Source organism: Euphorbia lathyris, chromosome 8, assembly GCF_963576675.1.
Source record: "Euphorbia lathyris chromosome 8, ddEupLath1.1, whole genome shotgun sequence".
Classification (NCBI taxonomy): domain Eukaryota; kingdom Viridiplantae; phylum Streptophyta; class Magnoliopsida; order Malpighiales; family Euphorbiaceae; genus Euphorbia; species Euphorbia lathyris.
In genome coordinates, this window is record NC_088917.1 from 65,334,709 (window position 1) to 65,357,686 (window position 22,978).

General features: G+C 33.3%; 1 protein-coding gene across 4 annotated transcripts; it reads left to right on the top strand.

Annotated features, from left to right (window-relative positions):
- Positions 1–8,839: 8,839 nt before the first annotated feature.
- LOC136202807 (mannosyl-oligosaccharide 1,2-alpha-mannosidase MNS1-like) lies at positions 8,840–20,965 on the top strand. Of its 4 annotated transcripts, none has more exons than XM_065993702.1 (14): positions 8,844–9,217; positions 9,317–9,364; positions 9,454–9,633; positions 10,890–11,002; positions 11,214–11,279; positions 11,395–11,566; positions 13,582–13,671; positions 13,834–13,958; positions 15,959–16,024; positions 17,553–17,661; positions 17,738–17,836; positions 19,721–19,801; positions 19,884–20,054; positions 20,404–20,965. In XM_065993702.1, exons 1-14 carry the CDS (start codon positions 9,062–9,064, stop codon positions 20,638–20,640), a joined length of 1,713 nt encoding a protein of 570 aa, XP_065849774.1. In that variant the 5' UTR covers positions 8,844–9,061; the 3' UTR covers positions 20,641–20,965. The 4 variants fall into 4 exon arrangements, 2 of the variants coding, with proteins under 2 accessions (XP_065849774.1, XP_065849775.1); XM_065993703.1 differs by having other exon boundaries at positions 9,075–9,217; positions 9,317–9,359; XR_010674609.1 differs by lacking the exons at positions 19,884–20,054; positions 20,404–20,965 and adding an exon at positions 19,045–19,144 and having other exon boundaries at positions 8,840–9,217; positions 19,721–19,750.
- Positions 20,966–22,978: the final 2,013 nt, after the last annotated feature.

Sequence of the window (22,978 nt, forward strand, 5' to 3'; positions counted from 1 at the left end):
CTCTTTAGAAAATTTCAAACTTTGGTTTTTTTATTTTCTTTCGGTTTTCAGTTTTTCGTTTCTTTTTAATTTTGTTTTTCATTTTTATTTATTTCTTATGAATTCGAGGGGTTCCAAATTCAATTTTTTTAACAAGAATATGGTGATTTCAAAAGATAAGTATTATAGCTGAGACGCTTGTGTGCTTGTAAGGTGAATAGATTCTTTTGGAATATTTGAAATGATGACTCGACCTCATTTTCATTAGATCTAGGGGAATATGATTTTGATACAGATGTATAAACATATCTTTTGTAATGATATGCTATTTAAGATGGTTTGCATCAGTTTGTACATCTGCTTACAAGAAAGAGTCACGATGATATCTTTTGTCATTAGCGAGCCGGTTTGTATTTTCCCACTCTGTTTAGGCTTCGAATGCTAATTATCTTCTAGGGCTGATTGTTGATCTGTGTCTCTAACTGATCAGAGATGGAACTTTTCACGTCTTCCAACATATGGTAATGAGTTGGTATACTTGTTCAAGTAGAAATCGAACTCATTATGGCAATGTGCGGATTGGAATGTCTTTTTTTGATGAAGGTTGCAGTCATTGCACCTGTTCATGTATGCATCAAATTAATGTAGGAATGCATTTAAAACAAACAAAAAAAATTGTCGATAAGGCTCAGAAACCCAGGCAACAAAAAGAAAAGAAAACAAGAAAACTAAACAACTCTACTCAACGAGAGGCCAAGTAATCAGTAAAGAGAATATCTTGGAGGTATGCAGCAGACACACCACACTCGTGATGACCCAAAATAAGAGAACCTGCGAAATTCTCCATCCAATCTGCTGTACAATTACTAGAAGTGGCAATGGAGAGAGGATTATCCAAAAATCACGGGTATCCGAACTGACGGGGATGAGGAATAACCGTCAAAATTGGGGATGGGGGAAATTTTTTTCCCGAAACCTAAATGAGGATGAGGATTGCTATATCCATCGTGTGGGGATCCCCGACTCGTTACCATATAAATCTCTGTAGGGATCTCCGAAAAATTCCCGTGGAGATCCCCGAATAAAATTATTAATTTTAAATATCACCCAAATTAATTAATACATAATTTAATTATATAGCTAAATTATTGAAACGATCGAATCAATTATAGTAAATTCATTTTATTCTACACATGATACAGGGGTACTGAAAATTCATTTTATTCGAACAATTATTTTATACTCCATCTGTTTCATTTTAGATGTCTTTCTAGATAAATATATAGAAATTAATATGGTAAAAAGACTTTGATGCCCTTATTGAATCCAGTAATGAAGTCACCAGATAAAACCCACATTATTCATTTGGTTTCATCTTCCTCCCGCCCAAAATATATTTCACGCACAACTCTACTATACCAGACAAAACCCACGTTTATCCATTTGATTTCATCTTCCTCCTACCCAAAAATTATTTCACGCATTCTCTTAGTCTATTGTCTGCTCAAAATCCATTTTTATTCAACTTGAGCTGCTCAAGACATTCTCTCTGTTCAAGACTTTCTTCCTCTTCTCTGTTGAAAACTCTTGTTTGCTAATAGGAATGCCTCTCACAGAAATTGATTTGAATGTTCAATACACTGATATTGAGCAACCAATAAATTTTGACCTCAATACCATTCCAAATTCACCATTTCCAGATGCAATCAATGGTTCAACTCCTACTCAGGAAGAAACAAATTTGAATTTTGGTATGTTTTTTTTATTTATTCTTTGTTGCTGTCATTCCAATTATTATAATTCTTTTATATAGAATCAAAATGTGCAAAATATCAGAATAAAAATCATCTTATATGATTTACAATGATTGAATTGGTTTTATACTAATTGATTAAGTTGGGTTTATAAGGCTTTTCATTAAATTGGGTTTATAAGGAACTTCTTTGAATTGGGGTTTATAATGATTGATGGATGTTGCTTCATCTTTTATTTGAAAATTGAATTTCACCTGTGCTGTGAGGGAAACAAATTTTCCACCGTTTGTTGTTGCATATTTTTAGAGCTCATTAGATTAAGGAATATCCACCATTTATGATTTTTTTAGTTATGTTTATTAGCATTTGAAATCAACAGAGTATCAAATCTAGGTTGATAAAAGGGATTTCACTTTTAATTGAACAATGATTGAATTGGGTTTGTAATTGATTTCATGTTATTTTTGTTTAACAGACATGAATGATGGTGATGAAAATATGGACACATCATCAACTTATAATAGAACAAAAATGATGTTGAGTAATGAAAAACGTCAAGCTGTTTACGAAATGTTACTACAAAAGAGTGTCGATGGAAAATTATAAAAACATGTAACATCCATGGCTGCATCATCATTTGGCATCCCAACGCGTACCATTCAGCGTATATGGAAACAAGCAAAAGATTGTGGTCCAAATGTTGACATCTCGCATCGGAAGACAAAAAGTTGTGGTCGGAAGAGAATAGAAATTGATTTTGATCAAATTCAGAATATTCCTTTGCATAGACGAACAACTCTTCGATCTTTGTCTTCTTCTATCAACATAAGCACATCTACATTGTTTAGGCATCTGAAATCTGGGGAGATACAGTGTCATTCAAATGCTATCAAGCCCCTTCTTAAGGAAGAAAACAAAAGATCGAGATTACAATTTTGTTTATCGATGCTTGAAGCAAATACCATACCGCATGAACCAACTTTCAAATGTATGTATAATATGGTTCATATAGATGAAAAATGGTTTTATATGACCAAAAAATCAGAAAATTATTACTTGCTGCCGCATGAAGAAGATCCATTGCGTACATGTAAAAGTAAGAACTTCATCGGAAAGGTTATGTTTTTGGCTGCTATAGCTCGACCAAGGTTAGATACAGAAAGAAATGAGATTTTCTCAGGGAAAATTGGAGTGTTTCCTTTTGTCAATCTAGTGCCTGCTAAAAGAAACAGTGTTAACAGAGCTGCTGGGACTATGGAAACAAAGCCAATGACTTCAATTAACAGACAAGTTATAAAGTCCTTTTTGCTTGAAAAGGTACTACCAGCCATCAAGGAAAAATGGCCCAGGGAGCATTCGAATTATCCAATTTTTATTCAGCAAGATAATGTGAAAACTCACATTAGTAATGACGATGTCGATTTTCGTCGAGCGGCTACAGAAGGTGGATTTGACATTCGTTTGATCGAGCAACCTGCAAATTCTCCTGATTTGAATGTATTAGATCTTGGATTTTTCGCTGCCATTCAGTCATTGAAAGATAAAGAAGCATCAAAAACTGTTGATGAACTTATTAGTGCTGTTGTAAAGTCATTTGAAGCCTTTCCTTGTAGAAAATCAAATTACATATTTTTGACCTTATAGCTATGCATGGTAGAAATCATGAAAAAAAAGGTTCCCAACAGTATAAAATTCCGCATATAAACAAATTGATGTTAGAAAGTAGAGGTGAACTCCCGTCTTAAATCAAATGTGATACTGCCTTCGTACAAGAAGTAATTCAATATTTACAGCAGCAAGTTTAATTAGTTGTTGCCTCTCCGACTCTTGAAATGGTAATATTGCTTATCATTTTTTTTATTACATTGTAGGTTGCTCTAATGAATTTTTGTTCCACTAAGTTTTCTGATGCTGTAATTACTTATTGTTCTTTCTATCAATTTGGAATTGTATCAAAGTTGTTGAACTGTTGTTGCTATTTATTTGAATTTCTATTTTAATCTTTTATGAAGTGTACAATTGTGTAATTTATGAAGAAATTGATTGTTTTGGAGCTCATTAGCCTTGTTCATTCCAATCTTTTCAGTTTTTTTGGAGCTCGATAGCCTTATCAATTCAAACTCATCTAGTGAAACTCCTATTGATCTTACTGGCAAGCTATTTGCTCTTACTATGAATTTTACATATAGGGTGTCTTTCCATATATTTGTATATCATTATTTATTTCTAGGTGGCACAGAGATTATTGTAGTTACTTTGACAGATTAAAGTTGCATAGTCTTTCAAATTCTTGCATCAGTAAGACAATGAATCTCAGGGAATGCAGACAAATGATGCTCTACTCCGCCCTTGAATAGCATAAAATTGCAACAGTGCTAATGCTGAAGTAAATGAAGCAGCCACTACAAAAAAAACAGGGCTTTGTTTTACTTAGAAGAATCTGGTCATTTTGCGTGCTTTACATTGAAATTTGGTTTCCTTTCATATAACATTCATCTATTGTCTTGCTGATGTCTGTGGTTGATCTTTTGTCCGCTGATTCAAGTAGAGGGTCAGAGTTATTGAATAAAATCAAAATTAGCAACCGATCCTTTTATTTTTCACGATTTCTATCCCTTCAATTTTGATGAATTATCTTTAGAGTCTAACATAATTTTGAAATAAAACTTCATTATCTTCTACCCCATACTTAAAAATCCTTTCAAATTTCTTGAAACCTTTTTTTTTTCTTTTTTTCCAATCCTATGGATTGACTAACCTGAATTCATCTATTTTCGTATCCAAACAAATAAAAGTTTTTGTGTATATTTTCTTCTTTAGCTTTCATAGATCTCCCTGATAACCTGAATTCTACATTACAGCTATATAAAAACTTCAGAAAGCAAACACAGAAAGTCTTAAAACAAATAAAACAACGAACAATTATCAAGAAAGAACAATAATCATTAGGATTAACAACCTCAAGCATGCATAAATTTAATTAACCAAAGCCATGTCATTTATCAAGAAGGCATAAAAATTGTCACTTCTGCTGCTTAAATTACCATGAAAAAAATCACATTATGTAACTTCATAAGCTCAATCTCTACTTATGCCTCCTTATGCTCTATTTATTTGGATTTTTCTTTTAGTCCTACCTCCACATCTGATCTTCAAAAAGAAAAAAAAAACAATAAGCAACTATCTCCAAACCTTCCAGGCTTCTAATGTTTGGTAATTTTCACCAACTTAGCCAATTGCTTCACCAATATTATTGATAGCTTTCCAATAAACATGGCCTTGTCATGCTCCTTCGGTTAGTAGACCCCGTAGTAAGAAACCTTTGCGTAGAGGTCAGTTTTAGCTTTACTAGACTGAGATCTTTAGCTTGACTCTTTCTCCTGTTCTCTTTTCTTGCGGCGGAATCGTTCACAAGAGAAAGACTAGCTGTCAATTCAATAGCTATTTTTTCTAGAACGCATTCAATGTTATATCTTCCTAAGTTGATTAATGTACTCAAAGTAATGTAGGTAAAGTGGAGGAGAATCCCTTTATTCGCTATGGTGTGACATAAATGTCTTACTAGTTTATGATCTTGCTTGTTACAGTATATCTTGTTTAGCAGGAGCTGCTAGACTTTCTTACAATTTTGTGGATGCAGGTTTTACACCATATAGTGATCACTTGAGATACACGAAGGAACTGATTGTTTGGAACTCTTTAGCCTTAATAGGATCCAATCTTTTTCAGTTTGTTAGAGAAGAAGAAGTTGAATTGCTTATCAATTCAATCTCAACTATTGAAACTCCTATTGATCTTCTTTGACTATGAATTTCACATATAGAATGTCTTTCAGAATCAATTAGCATGGTATGTTTACTTACTTTACATTTACGATCACTGTTATCATTATGGAATTACTCGTATTTTGTTTCAATTAATTTTTCATATATTTATCTATCAGAATTTATTTCTAGTTCGAACAGATACTGCTGCAATTACTTTGAATTGGGCAATCACGGAGCTAGTCTGGAATCTAAGAGTTTGGAGAAAGTGCAAGAATGAAGTTATAAACCATGTCGAAAAAAAGGAAAAGTAAGCACAACAACAAAGAAAACAAAGAAATCTCAAATTTCCACAACAATTATATTTTCAACTGCTTACAACCAAACTTAGAGAATTCATCAGTTGCTAATTCCAGAAACATCATCCAAATAAAATGCATTATCCAAACCAAATCAACTATAGAAGAAAACAATTCTTATTAACAAAAAATAAAAGAGGAAGAACGAAGATCAAATAACAGTCTTCATACAAGAAAACAATAGCACGCCATTCTTCTTTCTTCAACATATTGAATTTATTAATAGAAAGTGGGAAGATAAATTCTCAACAGCTCTATTAATGTTTTCTGCAGTTCTTCATTTTCAAAAACTTCACATCCTTCCGCTGGAAACTTATTCAGATCGAAAAATACATGATCAACAGGGAGATTCAAATCAAAATCATGCAACACTTTCTTTCTTTTTTCTTCATCCATGTTTAAATCTTTAGGAGCAATAACTATGAAATTTATAGAGATGAAGGAGAATTCCAATAATTATGTGAAAATTGGGAGGGAAATTGTTGCAGTGAAAACAAACCAGATTGAAAAAAAAAATAGTTCCGCGATGGGAAAATGTGGGAATGGTGGGGAATTATGTCATTGGAAATATGGGGAATATTAGTGACTCACTTATGTAAAAATGGATTATATAAGAGTATATTTGGAAAAATTAAATTAATATATATTTATTAAATCAAAATGACATCCATTATGAAACAAAAAAACTCCCTAAAAAGACATCTAAAATGAAACAGAGGGAGTATCATTTAAACTAAAACTAAACATGGTTCAAAAAAAAAAAAAAAACTAAAACTAAACATGATACAGGTGAGGTGAGGGGCTATTGAACCCCTAATTATAAATTAAATAACCTAAAGCAGTATAATGGTTACTTTTTTTATATCACAATTAATTTTTTTTATATATAAATATATAAATTAAGTATGCATTTAAATAAATATTATTATTTTATTGGAGATGACGATTCTTTGTTACCAGTGGGGATCTACATGGGGAAAAGATGAGAATGAAAAAAATCCCCGAATCATTTAATGGAGATTCTCCGAAACCATCCCTATAAACATTGGGGACGGAATGAGAATTGCATTTCCGATCCCGTCCCGCACCCTTGCCACCCTTAACGATTACCTTCTCGATATGTATGTAAGAACTCAATATTCCAATCTTTATTTCTGAGCATTTGACATTGAAATATAAGCGAGACTAGAGGATGATGCACCTTAACCCGATGACTCATAAAATATAGGACAACAGTCGAATCCAACTCAACTTTAACTCGATGAAAGCCCTTTTCCCAAGCAAGAGTAAGCCCAAAATAGAGCCCTACAGCTAGGGATTACAACGGGTAGGTACCTGCAGATAGTGTCAATCTCATACCCTTATCCGTTTATTTTTTTAATTATCTGTACTCGTCTCATTACCCTAATAGATATACTTTTTGTATCTCATACTTATCCCATTTAATTCGTGGGTACCCTCGGGTATCCTTACCCGTTAAAAATCAATACATAAAACAAAAAATATTACAAATTTAACAAATGATAATTTAATAAATCATTTATCTAAAAATTGAACAAATTGAACCTTAATCAGCAAGAACAAAGTAACTTCATGATATAACTCCATTGTTGAAAAATAAAAGGTTGATGTTTGAATCCCACATCTTACATCTAAAATATAATAATATTTTTTAGGCCTAATATTTCTCCAGCCCCCTTAACTTGTCCAAATTGGTCATTTTACCCCCTCAACTTATCGAATGTCCTATTTACCCCCTTAACTCCATAAAAGTGGTATTTCTCACTCCCTCAACTTATCCATTTATCCCCCCAACTCATAGAATATCCTATTTACCTCATTAACTTCATAAAAGTGGTATTTCTCACCCCCTCAACTTGTCCATTTACCCCCTTTCCAACTCATAGAATGTTCTATTTACCCCCTTAACTCCATAAAAGTGGTATTTCTCATCCCTTACAATCCGTCATCGAGGCCTAAATTGATACATTTTTTAAACATTAAACCTATATTGGTGCTATTTTGTACGTGGAACCTAAATTGATACTTCTCCAAAATCATAGGCCTATTTTGATACATTTTCCCTATATATAATGTCTTTAACTTGTTTATATTAATGTTCTTGTTTTTTTATAAAAAAAAAAGAATATTCTTGTTATTTGTATCTTTTATTCACTGTTTCTCTTTTCAACTTTTTTTGCTAGTTAAATTTTGATTATTTAATTATTGTAATACAATATTATTATAATCAACACATGAAGGATCGATATAATTATCAAATTAAAACAAAATAAAAAGTTGATATTAAAAATATATATTTTCAAACTCATTTGAATAAGTGCTATTAATTTTGCACTATAAATGGGTAAGAAATACCACTTTTATGGAGTTAAGGGGGTAAATATGATCATAAGGGATGAGAAATACCACTTTTATGGAGTTAATGTGGTAAATAGGACATTCGATGAGTTGAGGAGGGGTAAAATGACTAATTTGGACAAGTTAAGGGGGTGAGAAATACCATTTCTATGGAGGTAAGGGGGTAAATAGGACATTCGATGAGTTGGAGGGGTAAAATGACCAATTTGAACAAGTTAAGGGGGCTGGAGGAGTATTAGGCCTATTTTTTAATATATAAAAAGTTTATGGCGGGTAATGGATACCGGGTAACATGTGGGATATTCTCATACCTGTCACGGGTAATAATTTTGATCCCATACTCGTCCTATATCATTCAAAATACGGATAATTCCCTTAGAACCGGGTAATATCCGCGGATACGGTATTCATTGCGGTCCTACCTAGAGCTCAAACGGAAAAAGAAGTGTAAATCCCAATGTTCACTCCAAAACCGGTGACCACGAGAAGTGTGTGTAACATTGAACGGTAATATCATTTGAGGTGCATGATACAACTATGCTTTTAGGAACACATGATCCACTCTCTCAACTCACACAAACCTCTCTTTGCAAGCTCTAAAATTCCACAATACGGAATTCCTAACGACTTTAGTTTTGCTTTGACTTTTCATTGACTTCTGCTGGCCTTTGATCTTTCTTCGTCGTGCACATCTTTTCCGTCATACCCTGCTTCTCCTGCTTCGACTTCACTTCTAAACTCCGGCTAACTTTGGCCGTTTTCATCAGTTTTCCTCCAGAGAAATTACTCTCTAATCTGAGTTCAAACATACTCCTACTTTACTCATATGGGGAAGAAATCTTCATCTTCATCAATATTAGTTTCAAATAGTAAGAAAAGGAATGTCTGGACTAGTCCAAATCGACTTTTGTTTCTCGTCTTTGCAGTCGTTTCCTTCACTTGCCTCTTCATAGACCGAAAATCTCTTTCTCGAGAACATCAGGTTACTCTTTTCAAATTCCTTCTTGCTCGCTCTTTCTCTTCTTTCATTTGAGTTGAATTCTTTTCTTACTTCTTGGTCTTTACATTTCTCGGGATTCAGTTCGAAGTTTCAAAATTAAATGAGGAATTGGAGCAGCTACATGGTCAGGCAAGTTTTTCTTAGTTTATTTTATTCCTTATTTGATTCTTTATAGTTAACTAACTATTTATTTTGGGGAAAAAAATCTATGACGGCAGCTGGAGGATTTAAAGCACGAACTGAAGGGTTCGGGGATAGATATTAGTATTAAAAGCAAGAAAGCGAAAGCGGACGAGAATGATTCAATTAGTGATGAGAGAAGAGAAAAAGTGAAAGAAGCTATGCTTCATGCTTGGACTTGCTATGAGAAGTACGCATGGGGTCATGATGAACTCCAGGTTTATTTCCATTTCTTTCATCTTTGAATTCATTTTTATTTATCGAACTCCTGAATTATAGTATCTAAAATTATTTGCTGCAACTATTCCTATTTTCTGGTAAGAATTGATGGTGTTCTCCTGATTATTAAGCATAGGCTCAGTTACTGCACTAGTTTTCTTATCTTTTATTCTTGTGGAATGATTTACATTTTTCATTGGATTATTGAAGAGGTTGTAGTAGTTAAATGATGTGATTTTCTGAAAGGTTGGAAAAATACATAGTGTGAAATGGACTGCTGCAATTGTCAAGACCTGTATCCTCTGTACTTGATCTTATATTGATTGTTGATTTTCTTGTTTTCTTTTGTCAATAGCCAAGGCTTATTGACATACTAATTTGTTTCCATTTTCAGTTCTCGACTCATTTATGGGCAGATTGAATGGAGTTTTCTTCCTTTTAAGAAAAGACAGCTCCATGTGTGCATGTGTCCATATATATATATATATATATATATATATATATTTATATATATGAATCTAGTTTGAAGTGAGATCCCAAAATGTAAACCAAGTGTTACTAGAAAACGTATTTTTGGTTAGAACTTTGGGCCTGTTTGTTTGGAAGGATGAACGGGGTGAGAGATGTACCCGGATGTATTTATATGTCCAGATACAGGGAGGATGAATTGTGTATAGGATGTACATGTTCAAATTCACTGCCCTCTCCATCCATCCTCCTATTCATTTCTCCAAAGCCACTACATGATTGTTGTTTCTTTAACATGATTCCACATGATCGCTACTTTGCCCTTTTTGAACTCTATAAAGACTCAAGTATACTGTGAAGCAGTTGAATGATATATGACAAATTCATAGGATAACAATAGGATGCAACATGATCCTATGTCTCACGCCCAGAATTCTTGAGTAGTCATCACAGTAAAAGTACAATGTTAAAGTTTGGATAAATCTCATAAGTGAGAAACTTTTATTAATTACAGAAGTTGTAAAATACAACCATATTATATTCACATCAGGATGCTTCTGAAGAAGAGGAAATTTTGAATGACATGGTTTTTACCTCCCCTTTTGTATGCATATGTGTGTGCTAGGGCATGTGTATTTGTTATTTTGAATTGGCTTGTTGTTTTGAATTTCAAGTAATGCATAATGGTTATGATTCGATAACATGAGTACTTTTTCTAGCATAGTTGCGTGTTTGGCCCATTTCAAATCTGAAAGCTGACTATAAGTCAACTCTGATTGTATAACAGCCACAAACGCGGAATGGTATCGATAGCTTTGGTGGACTTGGTGCGACTTTGATAGATTCCCTTGATACATTATTCATAATGGGTCTTCATGAACAGTTTCAAAAAGCTAGAGAGTGAGTTTCTATCCTCTACAATAACATTTGCATTGTTCAAATTTACCATTTACATGTGTTTTAAATCATATGCACCATACAATTTGCGAAGGTTTCTGAACCTTCCCCCCCCTAAAGCATCAATTTTAAACCCTTTTAATTTGTTATTCTCTGTGATGGCTTCTTTGTCCTTCATAAGTTTTTATCTAGCTACAATGTCACATTATTGCAGGTGGATTGCAAACTCATTGGATTTCAACAAGAATTATGAGGCTAGTGTCTTTGAGACGACCATAAGGTTGCATCATAAGGTTTTAACCCTTTTTTGTTATTTGTTCTGATGTGAGATTGCAACAGGGCCAATGTGCCATGTGCTCTGTCTGATCATGATTTAATTCTCTATTTGAAGCCAGAGTTGTAGGAGGTCTTCTTAGTGCGTATGATCTCTCTGGTGACAAAATATTTCTTGAAAAGGCTAGAGATATTGCAGATAGGCTGCTTCCTGCATGGAATACTCCTTCAGGAATTCCCTATAATATAATCAACTTAGCACATGGGAATCCCCACAACCCTAGGTGGACAGGGGTGAGTTCTGTACTTCTTTTGCTCTTTCAGTTCTAAAAGAAAAGCCTTTTTGCTTGGCACATTAGTCTTATGCATGTATATTGAGCATCTATCTTATTTTTGGGTGGAAAAAGACATAAAGATCAAGTAATTTACTATATATGCTTCCGTTGAAAAGTGTAATTTTCTTTTAAATCTTTACTTAATATTGGTTGAAAAGTCTAAATGGCTTGATATTCAAATTTTCCCTCTTAAATAATGATACAAGCATTTTAATAGGATATTAGAGTTTAATGATACCTTTTCAAGATGAAGGCCAACTTTTGTTGGGGAAATATTGAATTTTGGTGTTGTTGCTATAAGCTAAGTGTATATATATAGAAACATGTAGACATTTTGAACAACTATTGGTATTCTAAGGGTTAGTTAGCTCCTAGGAAAAACTCTTGATGCATCCCCCAATTTCTGTACAAGGTTGTGGATCTCAGTGCATTTCTTTAATGAAATCAAAGATGTAACTGTTTTTAGACAAATAAATGATAAAGCATATGTTTTCTAAATTCATATTGGAAGCAATTTTTGTAGGAAAAGCCATTTCAGTGGGTAAAACTTATCTGCTCTAAGTAATTCTAAAATCTTGTGCACTTCATGTTACATGTAACACAAACAAAGAAAGATGGCCAAGACTATATCTCTTTGATTCCATATGACATAGGCGTTGGATGAGATCATTTGTGGTGCTATGCTATTGTTTCTTCACTCGTAGTTACTTAGAAGTCTGAACCTTCTATGCTTTGTTTTTTCGTTATTATTATTATTTTTTTTTTTGAAAAGACGTTATTATTATTATTATTATTATCACCATCATGATTATTATTATTTATATTGGAAAGTAATATTGTAGAAGGAAATCAAGGAGATTAAAACTTGAGTTGGAGGTAGAAATAGAATTTTTATTTTTGGTGCCAAAGTTGAAGGTTAAGAAGGATATAAACAGGGGCGGAGCTAGGGGGGTAGGGGAGGGTCTCCCGACCCTCCGACCCTCTGGAACATCCTTGACGAACAGTGGTTCAGTCCCGAGCAGCCCCAAAATAGTTAAAATTAGTACTTTATGTAGAATGTGATTATATGACATAAAACTAAGTTTGCATAATTGGTTGTAGTGATAATTAAAGGAATCTTTACATCCAATTGGTCCTATATTCGAATCCCCCATTGACCAAACTTGTCAATGTTAGGGATAAAATTGCTCTTGGCTGCCAACGTTAAGGGTAAAATTGCACCATTTTATACGTTACAGATAAAATTGTTCTTAGGTGTAAACATTAGACTTTGAGCTCTGGCTCCGCCACTGGATATAAATGAATAATGATAGAATCATGAAGGCAAGAAATATATGCTAGTTTGAGGATCTAATGTGAAGTGATCAGTTGATTATGATATTGGTTAATGCACAAATCTGCTTCTCAAAACCTATCTATTTTATCAAAAAAAAAGAAAAAAGAAATGAGTTTCTAATTCTGTAAATATGCAGAAACAAGCGTTTCCTACAAGCTTCCGAGAGTTTCTGAAACAGAAATTTTCCTAAATGTGGAAACGCTTCAACATCAAATTCCCCATCCATCATAGTAGAGAAGAACATAAATGGAGTTGGTTTTGGCCATAGGAGTGAATATCTCTTGATAATCTGTCCCATAACTTAGTGAACCCTTTTGCAACTAGTCATGCTTCGTATTTTTCAGTAGCCCCATCATCTTTGCATTTTATGGTAAATCCCATTTACACTCTATAATAAGCTTGTCTCTCGGAGGATAAACAATATCCCGAATTGCCTCATTTTTCAAGAGCATCCATCTCTTGATATATTAAGCATGTAATCGCCAGATAGGGCTTTTATTTTTAGAGCACTAATATCCCAAACCCTAAAAAAGGGGCCGGTTAGATATCCTGAAGTTCTAACGATTACTATTTCCTATTTTATACTAGTACCGTCTTTCTCTATTGATGTTTTTTTGAACTCCACACTTTACTTTCAGGGAAGTAGTATCCTGGCAGATTCTGGAACAGAGCAGCTAGAGTTCATTGCTTTGTCTCAAAGGACAAATGACCCAAAGTACCAGCAGAAGGTATTTGTTTAACCTGTATATATGTCAACTTTATGCATTAATCCTTAATTTGTTTGAAATTGTTTCATTTGGTACTAAATAAACCCCCTCCAAAAGCATAGTCATGTGCTTTTATATGTTTTGTGCGCATTGTGTAAACTTTATGTGCATTGTTTTTTTCAGGTGGAGAATGTCATCAAGGAGCTTCGCAAAACCTTTCCTGCTGATGGTTTGCTTCCCATATATATTAATCCTCATACTGGAACGTCTTCATATTCGGTGATTACATTTGGTGCCATGGGTGATAGGTATTGATTCTTGAAACTGACAATAACCATTATATATATAGCTAGAAGGCAGAGTGCATTTGTTTGGGAAGAAATGCTAGTGAATCACAGTCCATAATATGCAGTTGAATGGAAAGCATGACAATTTTGTTTGAGGGCTTTAAGTATTGGTCATGTAGCACTGGCTTTATGCAAAACCATTTTGAAGCCTTACGCCATGCTTTTTGAGAAAATCACGTCTATGGTTGATTTTGAATCACGTCCATGCTTTTTGACATAATAGTATTAAACTGTTGGTCATTGCAGGATAATGTTAGTATACAAATTCTATTCTCTTGACATTATTTACTTTTTGGTCTATTGCTTGAAAAATGGTGTATATCTGCTTGTTAAATTGACTAAATCCTGAGCACCGAACATCAAATTGTACTTGGAATCCTCAAAGAAATAACTCGAACTATAAATCGAAGTTCATGGGAACTTTGAGACTGTCATATTATCAATTTCCTGCAAATGTTTGCCTTAGATGGAATTTTGCAAACTTGTTCTCATCTACTTTTACCATAACCATTTTATGACATCCCCAATGTATCTCAAAACTGCCACGGCACCAGATTTAAGGAAAAGCTGAGAAAAACGATCATAGTGTCCTTCCTACTGGTATAACATCAAACATTCAATACCACTATTTCAAAAATTTAAAATGATGCATAAATTCATTTTATCTTTTAAATGGATTTATACCGTCTTAAACAAACTTTATTCATGTGAATGGCTTCAAACTAGTTGGGTGCCATTGTCAAATGATCACATGATAAGTATCTGCTCCATGCACTTAAATCATTTTTAAATTGAACATCATTTTATTTTCTGTAAAATCAAGTTTTCACTTAAGATGATATCAATTTCTTTTTACAACTTAAGATAACAAATTGAATGAGGGCTACTATGAGAGTTTCCTTTGATCTCATAACTTAATTTCTTGGAAATAAACTTTGTTATTATTCCATCTTACATTTCAGCTTTACTAGACCGTTATAGAATTGATGGAAATAACCAGCTAGTAACTAAGTTAACTGCTCCTTTTTTTATTATTATATAACATGTAATAGGAAGATTGAAGGGGAAATTCTACCGGACGGCAATTAGACCAGCATTGTTATATGGTACATAGTGTTGGGCAGTGAAACACTGCCACATCCATAAGATGTCGGTGGCGGAGATGCGTATGTTGAGATGGATGTGTGGTCATACGAGAAAGGATCGGGTGAGTAATGAAATAATTAGGACAAAAGTAGGGGTCACATCTATTGAGAATAAAATGAGAGAAAACCGACTAAGGTGGTTTGGCCATGTGAGACGTAGAGCGCTTGATGCGCCGGTTAGGAGAACCGAAGAGTGGCAAAGGGATGTAGTGGTGAGGGGTAGGAGAAGACCTAAGCAAACTTGGAGGAGGGTGATCGAGAGTGATATGAGTTTACTGGGAATTGAGGAAAATATGGTAGTGGATAGGACGGAGTGGAGGGAGCGAATTTGTGTCGCTGACACGACTTGATTTCACGGTTTTATATGATGGTTCATGTTAGCCGACCCCGAATCATTTCGGGACTAAGGCTTTGTTGTTGTTGTATAACATGTAATAGGTTTATATAGCTGAAACATGATAGAATACAGAATAACAAACGAACTTACATTGTTGAAACTTAAGGAACATGATGAACTACAAATACAAGAAAATTGACCAGGTTAGTCCAGAGAACTGACCTCCTGAGAGCACAAGTGTTTCTCTTGCACACTTGGCTTCTGGACGGATTTTCCTGTTGCAGGTCCTACTCCTTTTGCCGTTGTGCTGTGTGTTAGGCATGAACTTGCGAACCAGTTTTGAAAATGAATACATCCCTCTGATAGGTTAAGCTTTTGAAATAAATGATTACTTAAATTGTTTCAGTTTGAAAATAGATGATTGAACAATCTGACCTTTGTATACACTATAAACTTATATATTGTTTTCCTTCTTGCAGCTTTTATGAGTATTTACTCAAAGTATGGATACAAGGAAATAAAACAGAAGCTGTAAAGCATTACAGGTAACAACTATTTTTGTTTATATTAAATATATGTCACGAGCATGAGTATACTTCAATGCATGCAGAAAATGCTGCAGTTTATTTAACATGTCAAGCATATTAGGCATTGCAGGCCTAATTGTGCTATTGTTGCCAATTTCAAAGATTTGATATACATATTGATAGAGCTGGTATTTGAGCCATGTATATTGTCTCTTGTGATGCTCTCAACCTCTAGGTAGATTTAAATGGATTTTCTTGGCATGTGTATATAAGATTCCTTAGAATTTTTTTGTAACTGTGTTAGTAATGCACTAAATATCTTAGACATAATATAATTGATGTTTAGAAGGTCAATTATGCTTAGAAGGTCCGATGTGACAGTTAAGTAACAGTCAAACCACCCTTTTCAAATTTCTGGTAACGTAGGGCTAAAACCGATCTTGCTTGTAAACATTAGGATTAAATTTGTACCATTCATTTGGTAGGGCTAAATCTACACTTTCCTAAAAACGTTAGGGTCATCCCATATATTTTTGATTTGTCTATGGTCAATAACAAATAGAAAGATTTGATGTTATCAAAATTTATGGACCATTATTGATTAGTCCAAAATTCTTAAATTGGTCTAAGACTTCGCATTTACTTGCAGAATTTCCGAGGCTTAGCTACTGGAACAATTTCATTAGTAGAATTATATTCTCTATATCTAGTGTCTGGAATTTTCTGTCTTATTTCATTTAGTCAATAAAACTTTCACTAGTTTGAAGTTTTTTTATGCAGAATCTGACCTCTTAAATTCACGTTTTTCGTAGATTCAGTTATAAGACATAATAATAGAACTGAAATTGGGAATAAACCTTAAAGAGATGCCAAACAATGAAAATTTCAAACTTCTTTGATGGATTAAGGAGCTGCTTACTTGATCATTGCCTGAGACTTTTTTTGCATCTGGTTTTAAACCTTTTGCCAAAGCAATGATCCCAATAAATATGATAGAGAATATTCTGTGAGGGTCAATGGCTAGACCAGAATAGTAATGGCCAACTAATCTGGTAGTTTTATCTAGAAGAACGAATGGGAGTAAAGAAAACACTAGAATTGAATTCTGAATTGGGGAAAATACCATTTAAAACAGACCATTCTCGCTTACACTAGTTAGGACAAGTCCTAATTCTAGATTGAAAACTACTTCTAATTAGTCAAGTAAAATACTATTAAATGGGAAAAGAAAAGAACATAATAATGAAAGCTGGAGTCGTAATAAATTAGAAAGAAACCTCAAATACTAATCCAACTCCTGCATAACAACTAGTGATCCCTAGTTAAATCATATGCATTAACCTATTTTTTAAATTCATGTAAACAATCAAAACTTAGGACGAAGTATGTTGGTTTCGTTAATTAAGCATATAATAATGAGAGTAATTTCATTTTGTCATCATTATTTCAATTCTTTTATTCATACTATAATATTATAATATTATTTTTAGATGTCTGTAACAATTCCCTTGGTTTGGTAATATCTGTTGGTGAATACTGCATGCAGAGAGATGTGGGAAATATCAATGAAAGGGATGCAAAGCTTGGTTCGAAGAACAACACCATCAAATTATACATACTTATGTGAGAAGAATGGAGATCGTCTGTCTGACAAGGTACAGTATTTGGATGATGTCTCTGGTGTATTTGATTGCTTAGTTGTTATACTGTTTCATGTTCTTGTGCATGCAGATGGATGAATTGGCCTGTTTTGCTCCTGGTATGTTGGCATTAGGATCATTTGGTTATGAAACTGGAGAGGCTCAAAAACTATTATCACTTGCAGAGGAGGTACTGATAGTGGTGACATTAAATTATGTTGCTGTTTTCATTATTCTTTTTTTGTGGTCAATATCTCAGTGAACCTACAGGTTGTGTGCATTAGTTGGCAATCTGATGAGTTTGTGGTAGGAGCTTTTGGGAGGGTTGAGGATACATGTGGTTACTAAATTTAGAATAGGATTGTCTTGGAGTATTAAATTGATGAGGATATCTGTGGTTCATACCAAAAACAAGAAAAAATATTTGACAGTGAGTACTGCAGCATATTGAGGACAAACTAGCCTTATAGCATTCTAAATCAAAGCTTCTTTGATCTGGAACTCCACTCTTAACAATCACATAAATATGAGTACTGCAGCATATTGAGGACAAACTAGCCTTATAGTATTCTAAATCAAAGCTTCTTTGATCTGGAACTCCACTCTTAACAATCACATAAATTGTTGCTTCAAAGAACTGAATCCTTTGTCTTTCTCTGCATCTTTTAGCTTGTTATGACAATGTCTGTTTGTTAATTATCTCCGCACCCTACTCCACCGTATCAATATCCCTGGGGACAATTTTTGTGTAAGGTGACAGAATGAGGCTGGTAAAAAATGTTCATGTAGTTTTCTCAAACGTACTTGGAAATACAGGGGTATTAGAGTTTCACCCACCCTGGTGGTGGTATTTACCAATGTTGAATTCAATCTGAAACTTTTTATGTTTTACTTTGGAAATAGTTAAACTGAGAATGTGGTGGTGTCAAAGTCAAACAAAATTCCCTTCATAAAATGTGAATATGATAAGGTATATCTCAAACATTTGAAACTTATTGGAATCTTGTGAATATTTTTCCTCTGGATCTTAGTATGCCTTAATCTCATTATACTTATGGAGCATCATTTAGACTAACTTACAAGAACAATTTTATGGGCTTGAAAATGCTCAGTTCACAATCTTCTGTTGATAATAATTATTTGGAAGAGATGGATAGTTATTGTTGCCCTTTTGACATGTTAGACTGAGCATATGGTTATTGAGTTCCGGAATCAAGTGCTGACATTATAAGATATGAGCGCATTTATGTATTTATTATTATTGTTGTTGTTGTTGTTGTTATTGTTATTGTACTATTATTTGGGGTGATAGGATCATGGCCTTTCAATAATTATTAAGATGATAAACAATCTAGACTGACCGGGAGGTTTAAAGATTTGTGGTAGACATAATTACAGGAATCTTGAGGATGACTTCTGAACATGTGGAGCTGTAAATAAAACAGTAGGACCAAAAAGCCCAGTTTTGTCTTCGATGTATAACCTAATTTGTCTTCGGGTAAGCCTTTATGCTCTCAATTTGGATCAAGTCACCTTTTTAGTTTAAGGAAGATCCTTCTCTGCTATTGTTAAATCTTTGCATGACATGGAACTGGTGCCAACAGAAAGTGGATTTTCTGTTAGTATAATGACGATCCTTTCTTCCTCTTATTTACCTTCTGGCTGACTTCTTGAACTTCCAAACCTTCTTTCAGTGTCTAAATAAAGTGCAATAAAATTAAAGAGAAGAATAGAAGACAGTAACGCGGATATTTGTGGAATGGTATCGAAAGGACAAAATTGATATCCAAAATTAGCTGAGAGAAGGGAAAAGATATTTATCACGGAATTGTATCAAAATGCTAGAGTTAACAATTGGATTATATTTTAGAATGGTATGAGCATTTCTTCGACCAAAAGAAACTTCGATGGTTACCTCTATTTTCATGTCTAATCCATGGCTTCCTATACCAAATGACACAGTGTGTCTGATTGATTGTTTTCAATTAAAAAATAAGCTCCTATTATATATATATATATAAGATTGGCTACATCTGTTTCACCTTTGACTTGATTCCTTGTGGCTGTCATGTAGCTAGCATGGACTTGTTATAACTTTTATCAGTCAACTCCTACAAAATTGGCTGGGGAGAACTATTTCTTTCATCCTGGACAGGTATGACTCACTTTCCTGATTCTGGAAATAGAAGTGATTAAAATACTACGTGCTTAACAGTGAAGTATCTTAAAAATTGTAGGACATGAACGTAGGTACTTCTTGGAACATTTTGAGGCCTGAGACGGTCGAGTCCCTCTTTTACCTTTGGCGTTTGACTGGGAACAAGACTTACCAAGAATGGGGTTGGAATATTTTCCAAGCATTTGAAAGAAACTCTCGCGTAGAGACGGGTTATGTTGGACTCAAAGATGTAAGTATCTGATTACCCTTGGATTTTGATGTTATGCATTTAGTTCCCCTAGTTGAGCGTGCAATTTGTACTTTGTAAAGTTGATTCAAGAGCCATGCAGATAGCAAAATTTAGTTAAATGTATTTTATTTAAGTATCTTAATACGTTCTCTAAATCTAATGATGGGATGATATTGTGCTTGCTTGTTTTGTTGATTCATCAAATACGTATCCTTTCTCTTCCCCTTCTACTTGTGCGCAAAACGAAATTCATTGCAATCAAATACATTTTGTTTGATGATAGCTTCTGGATTAGATCCTAGCGTTGAACGATTTTGCAGCTAAATACATGTTTGCCTTTTTCGCACAGGTGCATACGGGCGTGAAAGACAACATGATGCAGAGCTTCTTCTTAGCTGAGACACTTAAATATCTATATCTCCTGTTTTCACCTCCATCCGTCATATCTCTAGATGAATGGGTATTTAATACAGAAGCACATCCTTTGAGAATTGTTCCTCGTACTGATGTCATTCAGGTCGATAGGCAACACGATTTGGCTAATCGATTCCGTGGCAGGAAGGAGGGCAGAAAAACTTCGGATTGAAGCATAGGGTTTTGGACCGGATTCAGGATTATACTAGAAAAGTTGAGGAATACATACAAGAGGGATTCATGGCAACTCTTGATGCATGGAAGGTGAATGCTGGGTTTAGTTCAAGCAGATGAGTTTGTAGTTTAGTTTGATACAGTCAATGAGAACACTACAGCCCAATTTTTTTTTCTGTTGTAATTTTTTGTATTTCTAGTTTGTGTGAAATATTACCACTTTATAAGCCATGTAAAATTGAGAGCGGAATGCATATTGTATAATGTCAGTTAGACTCGGGTTTGATACTAAGATATACCACAAGACTGATAAGTTGATTCGAGATCTCACTATCAGTGTCGGGGTAAAATAGAAGGAGCATATCGTACCAGACAATCAAAAATATAAAAGCATAGACTATGATTAAAACAAGAAAACTCGAGCTGAAATAGTGATTACTTAATCAGTCTTATGCTCGCGAGATCTTATTTTGGGACATATTGTACCAGCTAATCTTATTTTGAAAGGGGTAAAATAGAATTTATATCCTAAATATGTTCCACAATAGATACCTTTTAAGGTTTCAGACACAAGAATTAAAAAATAAAATTTATTTTAATTAAAAGATTTTGTTACCTTTGTATTAATTGCATCAACTAATTAATTTTTATCTATTTCTAAAATAAAAAAAATAAAATAAAAAATATCTGGTAAAATGGAGGGAGTATATAGCAAGGGATCAAGGCCTTCACTCACCTAGTAGATTCATGGGTAAGTTACAGAAAAGTCAAGAAAGATTTGATTTATTACAAATTACTCATTCTTAAGAAAATAATACAACTATGTCAAATTTTATTGAACCTATAATATTTTTATCAATGCAAGCCATTGTTAGCATTTTCGCAGTATGATTTTGCACACAAAAAAGTCCAGTATTTACACTTTTTTTTATCAACGAAAGCCATTGTTGGCTTTACTTCCGATGCCAAAACGCTTCTGCCAATGCTTCTCGTTTTTCTCCAGCATCACATATGAAAAAGGGGGGAAGGAAAGAAAATGACGTTTCAGTTTTCTATTTTTTAAACTGTCCCTTTTTTCTAAGGTTAGTTTCTAATGCAGTTAACTATAGTTTGACAAAAATAGAATTAAATACAAGGGAATGATAAAAGACAATTATAGAGGATAGTTAACTGTAATTAAAAATTGAGAGTTGATTTTCTGTGTAAATATGGATATCATAATTCACTACAAAATTACAACTAAATCATATTATCAAATTTAATTTTCAATATGTCATTTTTTATATATATATAATAAATTCCGATTCATAAATCCTAAACTCTAAATAATATATTCTAGATTCTTAATTTATAAATTGTAATCTTTAAAAATAATGATTTTATTAGTTTGATATAAATCAAAATTAAGACTTGACATAATTGTACATAATTTTTCAAAAGTGAATTTCTATGTAAATTTCCCTAGTTAGTTATCATCTACTAAAATTTAATAATTAAATTCAAAGGAAAGTCCACTTATACTCTTAACGTAGACATTCAGGAGCAATTTTTATCTTTAACATCTAAAATGATATAATTTTACCTCCTAACGTTAGCATCAAAGAGCAAATTTACTCTAAGATTGTCAAGTTAAGTTAATTTGAGAAAAAAAAATCAATTTAATCGATAAAATGCAACAATACCTTCAACATTCAGGAGCAATTTTAATTTAACATCTAAAATGATGCAATTTTACTCTTAATATTAGTATTAAAGAGCAAATTTACCTATAACATTGGCAAGTTAGGGCAATTTGAAAAATAATTCAATTTAAGGGATAAGGTGCAACAATACCCTCAAGGTTGATATTCAGGAGCAATTTTACCTTTATGTCTAAAATGGTACAATTTTACTCCTAAGTTAATATTGACATCAAAAAGCAAATTTACCCCTAACATTAGCAAGTTGGGTCAATTTGAAAAATAATTCATCAAACTATTTTCTTAGTTATGAATAGACGTAAAAAATACACTGTATTTTTGTACAAGTTGGACAAAAAATCCAAATATTGCGTCAAATTTAAAAAATATTAATTTTTAATACTATTATTAAATCACTAAAAATGTGAATTTTTTTGAACCAACTTCAGGATTAAAATTGTATCATTTTAAACGTTAAAGCAAAATTAATAAAATTCAACGAATATAATTTTAAATAAAAAACATTTAACAAAAAAAATTAATATAAACACAACTTAGACCGGACTCGGGATTTTGAAATAAAATATGAGTCTAACACATTTTATATGTGGACTTGTGAAGTAGATTTAAGCGGGCCGAATCAAATATTAAATATAT

What these genes read in the sequence shown, in the direction of transcription:
- LOC136202807 (XM_065993702.1), top strand. Translation starts at nt 9,062, where the DNA reads ATGGGGAAGAAATCTTCATCTTCATCAATATTAGTTTCAAATAGTAAG. An exon ending in CTCTTTCTCGAGAACATCAG is followed by an intron (nt 9,218 to 9,316) that starts GTTACTCTTTTC and finishes CTCGGGATTCAG; the next exon opens with TTCGAAGTTTCAAAATTAAA. An exon ending in CAGTTTCAAAAAGCTAGAGA is followed by an intron (nt 11,003 to 11,213) that starts GTGAGTTTCTAT and finishes ACATTATTGCAG; the next exon opens with GTGGATTGCAAACTCATTGG.